The 12,222-nt window shown below is 29.0% G+C and overlaps 1 protein-coding gene across 3 annotated transcripts in view; it reads right to left on the bottom strand.

The window, feature by feature from the left end:
- Window positions 1–12,222, bottom strand: part of LOC132947345 (protein unc-13 homolog 4B) — a 55,682-nt gene that overhangs the window by 24,636 nt on the left and 18,824 nt on the right. Inside the window, exon 1 of one of the 3 annotated variants that reach the window (XM_061017612.1) lies at window positions 3,071–3,324. The exons of the other annotated variants lie outside the window; for them this stretch is intronic. Within the exon in view, the coding sequence (XP_060873595.1) occupies window positions 3,071–3,156 (86 nt within the window). The 5' untranslated portion in view covers window positions 3,157–3,324. Of the gene's footprint in view, window positions 1–3,070; window positions 3,325–12,222 lie in introns of those variants that run through there. 3 annotated transcript variants of the gene reach the window in all.

Below are 12,222 nucleotides of genomic sequence, written 5' to 3' on the forward strand. Positions count from 1 at the left end.
CATTAAATTTTTATGAGCGTTTGAAATTCATATTTTTACAACATTTGATATTCACTCGATTTCTCATGTAACGATTTTGCTATTTTGTTGTTATTCAAAAACAAATGACTGTAGATACTTGAAAATTTCACTGAATGTTCATATTAGCATTTTCTATACACGATAAAATTTTGAAAATAATTTGATTCTTTTTGAGCTGTATACGGACATAGTCAGTTTTCAATTTTTTTAGTTTTTTTTTTCTATAAATAACAATAAATTTTTATTTGTTGGGTAAAAAAGCGTGAAAATTTAATATAAGGCTCCTGATATATTGTTCTAATAGCAGTAGAAAAATATTAAAAATAAATAGGCACAATTTTTTTCTATAAGCATTTAAAGTTCAAATTTATTAAATTTAAAATTTAATAATTATTTTGTAGTTAAAAATTTATAAAATGTTCAACTTTTATAGCTAAGGATTGAAAATTTAAAACAAGGCTCCACGTAAATAGGTTATATATAAATTACTTTATTCACAAAAATATCATCAAATATACTTTGTAATATTATAGACTGACTGACTGTTTTCGCTCAGAATCGTATTTCTTATACAATGATATTATATCATTGAATTCAAATTTAACACCATCCATTACAGTGACCCACTTGTAACCTACTGTACAGCAGAGCGACATCCACTTACCCACCTTTTTTATATTTATTTATATATTATATATAATTATAATCAACAATCTTTTTTTTTATGTAACCCGGCAGAGACGGTTAATTCAGCCAGCACAATTTAATAGGTACATAAACAAAATAATGTACTCATCTACTCGTTTATTTTGAATATTTTAAATATCACAATTGTTATTTAGATTCAACAATACAAAAAGTATTGTCAAGTGATTGCATCGAGTGACAGGAAAACTATTTGTAAAACATATTGTGTACAATACAATTGCAGCTATTCAGGGGTTACCAATCCTTGAAGCTTTTTGAGCCGTCCCGCAAAACTGACTGATGTTTTGATTTTCAGAGCCAAGATCTGTAGGATGTTTATTATATAATATCAGAGTTTTTATTGTGAGGAATTCAATCAATAAGTAAAATCATTGAATAAAAAGGAAATAATGGTAAAATGATTTTTTTATCGTCCGTAAGATTAATGTGAGGTAAATAAAATAATAAAATGGTAATAAAATGATTCATTAGCTATCTTTTCAACCTCATTACATCGGTATGGCTCCCCAAACAATTTCTACTCACAATGTAGAAATGCATCGAAGATTGAGCTTGATTTCGAAAAAAAATTTGAATACCCCTGGACTGCAGTTTGCAGTAAATCATTAAACTCTGGGAACAAAGCCGGATTAATAAAATACCAGATTACTAACGACCAGCTGTTAATACAATTGGATGGATAAATGTATTGGTAATTATTATTAACAAATTCCTTTATAGAAAATAATATATAATATTATATACAGTTACATATTATACGCGACAAGAAAATTAGTTTCTAAACTATTTAATATAACATAATATACCAATATTTTTGCTATTTTTTAATCAACCATATTTTATGCACTTACAAGTTGTAAACGTGACAAATAGTCTTAAAATAAATTTCAATGTACAATATAAAATGTATAACAATGTAGACAACTTTAAGTCTAAATAGCCTAGTTAAGAAGTTACTTGTTACTATAGGTATTATTAAAATATATTAATTCACAGTATAGAAACATATCTCATGCAGACTATAATCACTTTTTAATATGCTTCAATTAAGTATGCATACAGTTCACATATATAAACCAATATTTTTGAAGGGGGGATACCAACAGTGGTAACATTTTTTTTTTTGTTTTAAATTATTATAGTAATAATATAATTGTATAAGAACACTATATAATTACTATATATTTATTAATTATATACATTGTATATAAGTACTCAATACAACATATTACATATGAATGGTAGACGGTAGTTAGAAGTTAATATTTTATGTTACATATAATATATTATATGATATGTTCAATTATATCATTAATTTTTATTTTTTATACAACTATAGTAGGTAAGTCACTACAATTATAATTGTACTATTTGATCCAATCATCTAATTTCTGGTTTTAGCTGCCCTTTCAGGAAAAAATTTAATCGTAATAAAAATATATATACAGGACATATTGTTATGTAAGAAACTCATTATTTCGAAAAATATTAATATTTTTAATATAATAAAAATAACAACAACACGAATTGTCACCGATTTAATTGATTGCTTAATAAAGTATACACTACAATGAAAAACAAGTCGATGATTTATTTATTATTATGAAACGGGATGAGACCAATACGAATGTTGACATTAATCTTACAGCTAAAGTACGTAACATTTTAAATTATAAAATCAACAATATAGTGATGAACATTACACAATTGGAACTGGTTAATCCCTCAATAGAAACGATGGATCCTCGTTTGCTAATCTCATCATTTATATTAAAATATTATTTAGGTATATTGTAAAGTTACATAACACATTATTTTTAGAGTGGGGATGAGGCCATGGTGACGATTCCCTCCCTTTTGTGTCCGACAACCACCCTTGACAACATAGATATTTGTAAATATTAAATATAAATTATAAGTAGGTACCTATATATTATGCAATGGACTGGTCCAACTGTAAGGCTATAAATATAAATATTATAAACATCTAATGGTTTTTTTTTTTAGCTAAACATTTTCAACCGCGTGATATGGGGATTGTGATATTTACTATAATATGGTAATAATATATTAATATTAATAAATTATAATGTCCTAGTTATGAGTAAAGATACCAGCCCTAAGGCTATAGTGATATCTAAAAATAAACAAGTAAAAATTAATTGCACACTAATTTACGACTGGACAGCTGTACCTTACACTAACTGGCCACGGCCACGACGGACCACAGTGACTATAATAATAATTATGATAATTATAATACAAATCATTATATTATTACTTGTGCATAATTGATAACGTTTTTACGGATATTTAATTATAATATATTGGTTATTATTACTGTATGTCCGGCGAAATACTCTGGGAGCTCAATTTCCGCTGCAACCGAACGTAAAACACTTTCCACAACGATTCTTCGTCCTCCATTTTTTTATTATTATTGTTCTTGCTTTCGACAGTGACCGTGACGCGAGTGCAGACGAAAGTTTTACACGAAACAGACGAGGTATCTATCGTAGGCAGATATCATATTATTATAGAGGCGCGCGCGTAACACCTAAGCACAACTTGGTGCCGACTGAACGGTATGCCGCGGTAACCGGTTGCCAATGAACCCAAACGCTCGGTAAGAATTTATTCATCATCACGTGACGACGATGATGATAATAATAATGATGATAATAATAATAATAGATATTATTTTAGAGGGGCCGACCTTCGCCGAAGAACGTGGCGGCGACGGCGGCACAACGATATTGTATCAGAACGCGGCCAAGCAGTGGAGGGGAGGTGCAATATTACGATTTGGGAAGGGGACAGATTTTTTTTTTTCGGGGGAGATTTGTTTCGTATCACATCGGTAGGTACCTTCTGTGCACGCACACATGCGACGCGAACGTTCTAATTTAAGTTTGCTACGTGGGCTGCAGCCGAGTTAACAGACGTACACAATCCATAGCACAATGTGTATAACATACTTTATTATATTTTATTGCACGCGTACATTATTTTTAAACAAATTTTGTAGGTAGACATATCTTACGAGTGTTGCGGTCTACATACCGCATAAAACACACACAATTATAATAATATGTTTATAGGTTCTCGTTTACCGGTATAAAAGCGGTAAAAATTCGAATGTATTTTGCACCAAGAAAAAGGTAAGAAAAATTGTAATCAACTAGACTAGACTGCAGGCGAAGGGCGGACTACATAATAAATATACCTATATAGGTACAACGTATTCAACGTAGGGAAAACCCTATATCGTCGGCCAGTTATTTTCATTGAAGCATACTGAAAGATATTTTTGCTCTGCAAGGAAAATCGAGGCAGTGGCGAACCCCGGTCCGACCCCCCCCACCCTTGGCTTATGTCATAGTTATATTATTATTTTTAAAAGTTTCCCTGAAATGTTCATTGAAACTTATTGATTAGATTGATTATTAGTTATTACTTATGAAATTTGGACATTGTGGTTTTTTTTTTATTGGCCTTAAACCCGGTAAATTGTGTTTATTAAGAAATAAAATGTATGTGGATACTCAGGAAAAAAACAGTAGTTAAATAATTTTTTTGGATCACTCCTTGAATAAATCCTGGTCGTGCCACTGAATCGAGGAATCCTACGTGATAAAATAACATCGCACGATGCGGCAATTTATGATTTAATGATACGCATACTATACATATTTACCTCGCCGACCATCTGTAACCAGTTCGCCACTTTTCATTGGTTGTCATAAATAATATACAGGATGAAACAAGAAGACCTGACAAATAAAATAACATTTGTTCCCTCCAAGGTGAGCCCCCCAAGGTGACTTAAACGTAAATAGTGCAGAAATGTATTACATTAAGAAAAAAAAACCGTAAAATATTTTTAAAAAAGTTTATACTTGTTGAAATTTAAATATTTTTTACGACTATTTCAACATTACTTAACAAAACTAATTGGAAAAATAAACTATATGACTTACATAAATGTTACAATGACATTTTTTTCTGAAAACCAAATTTACAAATTAGCCATATTTTAATCAGAATTAAAAAATTTTATTTTAAGTATAAAAAAATAATAAAATGTTATATTATACGTGTAACGCAAGAGTCAATACATGTATGTTTTATAAAAAAATTAAAAATATTAATTAGAACAAAAGTTGTTTTAATTTTTAAAGTTATTTTTCGGGTCTTCTGCTGTTACACCCGGTATACCTATATATAGCGTATTATGAGGCGAAAAATGATGACCCGACGATATTTCAACATACCATGTTATTTTATCATGGAATAATAAATATGTTTTGGGTATAGTTGTAGAGAAAAAATATCTAGTAACATGCTACATTAAGTTAGGAATTTAATTTAATTATTTTAACCTATAGGTTTTTATTGTTTATTCACGTTTATATGACAATAATCAAAGCGTCACGAAAATTGGTTAAGAAAAAAAGTTGTACTCAGCCCAAAAACATATCTATGTTCAAGTATATTTTTTACTTTTATAATTATATGATACGACGAATTTCATAAGTAATTGAAATCAAACAAGTCGCGTAAAATTTTTTATTACGTAGGTGATAGGTAGCTACCTAGCCTAACCTAGGTGATAATGTGACGTGCATAAATGCATTACTCATTTAGGTACTACCTATTGTTTTTTATTATATTATTATTAGTTATCACGTCATGTATAGTACATAAACGTGTCGCCACTTCGACTTCGCTAAGCTTTTAAATCAGTGGTGTCCAACCCACGGCTGACTTAAAAAAATATTCCAAATATTTTCAAACAATGTTGACTCTTTTTGAGCTATTTAAGCTATATAATTTTTTTTTAAATTTTGTTAATTATTTTTCAGTTAGAAATTCATGTTTTTCTTTTCATACCTCAGATTAAACATTTTAATGGAAGATTTTTCATATATTTTTCTACCTGTAGTAAAAAAAAAAGTGTACTTAAACGGAACATTAATTTTTCTTGAACTTTTGAACTTATAATTTTTACAATATTTGAAATTATTGATCGATTTTTGATATTTTGTTGTATTTCTAAAACAAATAACTGTAGACTCATGAAATGTTCACCAAATATTTATACTAACATTTTCCATACATGTTAAAATTTTCAAATTTTGTAAACTATATTTTTCAGTTAGAAATTCATAAAAGTTTTTCTTTCATAGCTAACACAAGAAATTTTAATAGAAGGGTCCCAACATGTGTTTCTATCTCTATCAAAAAGAAAGAGTTCACCGGAATGTCACGTTATTTATAACTATCGTGAAAAATTTTATATTTTTATAAATTTTTTTTTAACTATTCAATTTGATTATTTATACAATTAGATGACACACCGTCTTCGCTCAGAATCGTTGTTCAATGATTAATCATTGATTTCAAATATTCATTACAACGACATGCTCTATACAAATACTGTACAGCAGAGCGGTACCCACTTGTCGACATCTATCTTTTTTTTATAGTCCCATCTCTTCAACTTTTAACTCTTAACATAATATTTTCAATCAGCGGTCCCTCATGACTTGAACGGCCACCGATTTTTACTGGGCCTAGGACATTAAGTAATACAGACACACGTGATGGACAGACGGTCAGACGGTCGTTTAGTGCTCAACAGATTTCATGTTTTGGGAAATGAAATTAAGTCGTTAATGGAGTCATAAGGAAAACCTATCATAGAGTTTGAAGTTGGACACCCCTGTCTTAAATACTCTGGCTTGTTAAAACAAACTTTTTACTACTCGACTACAGTTCAAAAAACTGCAAGAGAAGTAGTAACAGTTGATATAAATATGGTATACTTTGTTAGAATGTGACATTCCGATATAATATCTGTTTGTATAACATATTTTTTAACAACTGCAACGCGCTATATAGCACATAAAATATATAAGGAACAGTGCGTGTCACGTGTGTATACTAATGTAAGTAGGTAACTACCTAATAATCACATGCAAAATTAATTAGACTTGACTTTGTCACGATATTATTTCAATTGGATAGGTCATAATATGCAAAATACATGCAAAATATAATATGTATACATTTTATTGAATGTCTATTTAATTTAAAGGCACATACAAGGTGTCGAGAAAGTGTAAAAACCCAATAGTGGCCTATTAAAACATCATACAGTGGGGATCACAGTATGTGTATAGGTAAGCGCACAACAACATTAATTGGAGAAATACTATTTAGTTGAACAAATGACGTTAAAAATTACATACTCACCATAACTGCAGACAAATAATGGAAAAACATCTGGATCAATATGACAATATGACAATAAATTAACAAATGTTATGCTAAATCAACGACAATACGGTCTGATGACTATACATGGATTATTGTCAATTTTGGTCAGGCACAGTAAAAAAGTTCCAGTTATATTTCACAAACTATATAAATAAAAGTTTAAAAAATAGTTAATGACGGGCGAAATACCCTATTTATATAGGCACTGAAAGTGTCATCAATTGTCGTTATATTTTTATAATTATTGCACTTTGTGCCTACGTATCATGTGAGATTCCCTCTAACATTTAAGCGTTTCATACCTTATATTATAATAATATTATATTCCAATGAACTTGTGTGTACCTACTTTATATTGCAAATATTCGTATCAATTTTTGGAGATATAAAACGTCCCCCGTGTCATTTATCACAAATTATTAAGTAAGATACCTATACTACTATAATAAGCACTCCAAATTTCAACATTCTAACCTACCTATAAATTATATAGTAAAACTGTAAAAGTACATCATTATAAGGTAAATATAGACATTTTTTCGAAAAGTTTTAAGTTGTTGGAAAGGTTAAAAGCAATATCAAGTTATCAAAAAAAGTTATCAACTTTGAAAGAATATATAATTATATCATACAATTTTTGATGTGAAAACAACTTATACGACGTTCAGATGTTCCGCAGTGAAAATTTTCGAGCGTTATCGTTTTTGCGTAACGCTCAATACCTATTATATTATTAAAAGGAGAGGCGATTTTTATATCTCAATAATCTCTTTAATATCACCAACTAAAATTCTACTGGTTTTTCGCATTTTTCGAAAAATTCACCGAAAATGTATTGTTTTGCCACTGACAATCTAATTCGGACGTCGAACCTTGGAGGTAGGCCGAGATCGGAATTCGTGCCGAGCGAATTTTTTATGGAGGTAATTTTTTTTTTTAGTTCAATTTATTTGTCACTTTTATATATATGCATGTAAATATGTACGTAGCGTACCTACCTATTATGTAAATATTTTATTCTCTTAAAAGTTAACTCTTTATGTTCTGAAAACTACAATTTGAACAAATATAATTCTTCAAAATTTTTAATCCTATCCTACAAATAATATGGAAGCACGTGTTTTAAATTAAGAATATTTACTTCAAATTCAACATGGTAAATCTACATTTCTGAGCTCATATATATGTTTTCACATCTTCCGAGGATGACATTTTCTGTTTTTTTTTTTTATCTTTTATCTTTAATTAAGATTTTTACTTGACAGTTGACATTTTTACACGTAATAGTTGTATGTCTGGAGCAGTGAAAAGGCTAGGTAGTATACCTTATATTTGTTTAAATCACTATGCTAAGAAGCGTGTATAGTCAATGTTATCATCATTGCCGGCAATTTGGGCTTTTCTAAAAACCATTAAAAACTGGTTTTTTGGTCGAAAAAACGAGTATCGGTGAATAGGGAATTGGCGAACTGAGAACAAACCGGTCTTAGAATGACCAAAGAAAAAACAATGAACATATACTACTGTGTTATAGGTAGTTATTAACGTTTGTTCTTGAGGTGAAGTGCCGAAGTTATAGTCTTTTATCAAATAAAATAAGATCGAGAACTTCAGACTTTAGTTGAGCGAGAAATCGTTTTGTGCAAATATTTTATATCATTTTTTGACAAAATGATTATCACCCCGTTTATAACTTTGGCAAGTGGTACCTAACAATTTTACGTGGTTACACATACATTTAAAGACCAGATTTTGCATAAAATGCATATTGCTATTTTCAACATGATATGCAGTTAATGAGTGTCTATAATCATTATTTGATTGATTAAATATCAACATTTTACTCTGCATATTTTTGCATATTCCGACGTTATTGCATGGTCTGCATATGTTTGCATATTTTAAGAAAAAAGCATACATATTAATTATTATACACTAAAAAGGTGTTATATATGATATTATGTTTATATATCAAATATTTTACTTCAAAGAATTAAATTTGTCGTACTTACTAAAATGTTATTTACTTACAGGTTTAAAATCATTATTAACGATTAAAAATTAATAAATTAAATTGTTGAACTGCATATCTCAATATCTGTGATTTAATATATACAAGGTATAACAGAGACTTGAAGAAAAAAATGATGCTACTTAAACGTATGACAAAAATTGTTAAAATTATATGATTAAATAATTTAAGAAATATATTCGTGTCAGCAATTCCCAAAAAAAAATTTTGAAAAGACTAAAAAGTTATTTCGTTTCAAATTCAATTAATCAAAAAAATATTGATATTTTAAAAAATTCTAAAATATAAACTACTTGATTTAGATAAATGTTTTCACCATCAAAATTGTTTTTATAAGCAGATTCACAAATTGGCTGATTTGAATATATCCAAAAAATTTAAATCAAATTTAAAATTTTTTATTTTCAGTTAAAAAAAAATAATTTTTTGTATAATATATGTTTACTGTAAGTGACTAAATAATATATAAAAAAAACATTTTAAATATTTATTAGAACAAAAGTTATTCCAAAAATCTATTACACCCTGTAAATTATACATTTGACTTTTTGTCTATAAGAATTCTAGTAAAATTATTAAATAATTAATACTGCAAAATTAAAATAAAATATAAAACTTAATAAACCTTGATATTTAATCTTGCATGTTTCGTATTTTTTTCTTGCCTATTTTGACTTATTTTAGTACGTGTTTACATGCATATTTTACAATTTAAAACGCATATAAATCCGGTCTTTTCACATAATATATTTTAATCCAGAAATACAAAATATTTGTATACAATTAAATAGGTATTTTAAAATTCTAAATAACAAAAAGAGCCTGTCAGAGTGTCAAGCCACGTCCTTTACGTCCGTTGCTATTCCGGAGTAAGTCTTTGTAGTTACGGATCTTATATGATATAAGACTATATTATTATAGCAAAGGATTATAATTTTAATTAATTGGAAATTATCTATTATAAAATTCGTAAGTAAAGATAAATATTCTAACTGGAACTCAATAAATAATCAAGCGAATATGATGTTCTCAAGTTTCAAACATTCAAATACATTATAGAATATTAGGTAGGTATATATATCATTAATTTTGTCAGCGCATGCCAAGTAATATACGCCAAATTGTATAATATTATAACTACTGAAATGTGTTGTGTACAATTTATTTTATGTATTTAAATAGTTAATAGATACATAGTATAATAAATTAATAAGATACGGTCATGTATACATTTTAGTCTACCTACAGACTATAGATTGCCGATAGGAGGTACTACCTAAAATAGGTATAATACTGCTACCTACATCGTAGAATAATTTGTTATATTATTATGTTTGTAAATGGGGGACTATATAAATCAGGAAAATATTGAACAGGAAAAAATAATTAGGATTGTTTTTTTGTGTACGGAATGTTATTTTTACAGAATGATTATATAATTTAGGAATAGTATTATACAGAAATAATATTTTATTTATATTTACTCGTTTATATTATGAGCTCTCTGCTCTCGTTTATGTGTGCTCCCCTTGTAAGTTGTGGGTATTGTCTTAATTATAAAGATTCGTCACAGGGTTTAAATATCCAATAATTGGTCGGTAGACAGTATTAGATTTGGTATTACACTAGTTTTGTAGGTATATAATATATACACGAAGACTCCCGGGTTTTGGTGCCTTACGGCTACAACCGCGGACCTCACTTACAGTTATAGTATAGTTATGCCACTTATACAAAATAGCTGATCCCGCTGGCACTTCGTTGCCCGTTAAATGTATCAATTCTATATGACTCAAACTTTGTTCAATTCGTTATTTAATATTCGGTGTATGGTGTATGGTGTTCAAAATTTATCTTAACTTTTTTGTTACCCGGAATAAAAATTCTGATTCGCAGCAGTATATTATCAGGTAGGCAATCTACCTGCGGTAGAACTACTGAACCGATTTCGAAAATTCTTTCACCAATACAAAGCCACATTCTTTGTGAGTGTCATAGGCTAATTTAAAAAGGGAAGTGATCACCCCCGGTAGGTGCTCAAACAGGAATTTCGAGATTTTCGATAGACATTTTTGTTTTTTAATGGTTGCTATGGGTTATATACATAGATAAAAATAATTATATAGATGTTGTTGTTGTTTTTGGCCATGTCACCAGGTGTGCACTTAAAAGACCATAAATCCAGAACCACTTATCCCACAGCGTATAAACTTCACAGAAACCATCTACATATCAATCTTAATATGCCCTAAAATAGAATTATCGAAATCGGTTTGGCGGATCTTAAGTTATAAGATTTATTCAAAATGTACACTTATTTTTATATACATAGATAAACTATAAATTAGGCACATAATATAGTTTCATCTAACTATTATAGTATATTATATTATATTATTATTATTATTATTATGTACTATGCAGGTAATAGGTATACGGTATACCTAGGTACTATATGAACAACGTACTGCAGACATGGACAACAAATAGTAGTTGATACAATATTTTCGTTGACTCCTAAAACCACACACTTGCAATAAAATACAGGACTAAACCACACACTTTTGAAAGGATAAAAACCGCACACTTTTGGTAGGTTAAAACCGCACAGTTTCTAAAGCTGTTGTATCCAAAAACCGCACACTTATGATTTTGACCCCAAAAACGTCTTATCTATAATACTTTATAATTTATTATTTATTCAAACAAAAAAAAATTTAGTTATATATATTCATAGTTCAAAAAAAAAAATTAAACAAGTGCTCCTAAAAATAAATACAGTTTCATTAAAAATCAAAAATATTACTGCTATGTATTTACTAACTTGTTTTTGGTTTTCGATTGGACTGACAATATTTACATTGTTTTATGGAACTTACGTTTTAACCACTACACCAGTGGCGAATTTACGGGGGGGGATCAAGGGGATCACCCTATCACCCTCCCCCCACCCCCCATGACAGAAACCTAAACACGCCACTGCACTATTTAGGTGTACTGTGTATCTACACATGACCGACTTTCAACGTGTTGGCATTATTATTGCAAATAGTATTTTATTATCTTATCCGTTCTATTTAGCACTAAAAATAGTGTGCAGTTTTTGTCTATCGACCTTTTTTATGTCAACATCAAAAGTGTGCGGTTTTTGGACGCAACCAACCGTTTAAATGGTTAGC

Source organism: Metopolophium dirhodum, chromosome 6, assembly GCF_019925205.1.
Source record: "Metopolophium dirhodum isolate CAU chromosome 6, ASM1992520v1, whole genome shotgun sequence".
Classification (NCBI taxonomy): Eukaryota; Metazoa; Arthropoda; class Insecta; order Hemiptera; family Aphididae; genus Metopolophium; species Metopolophium dirhodum.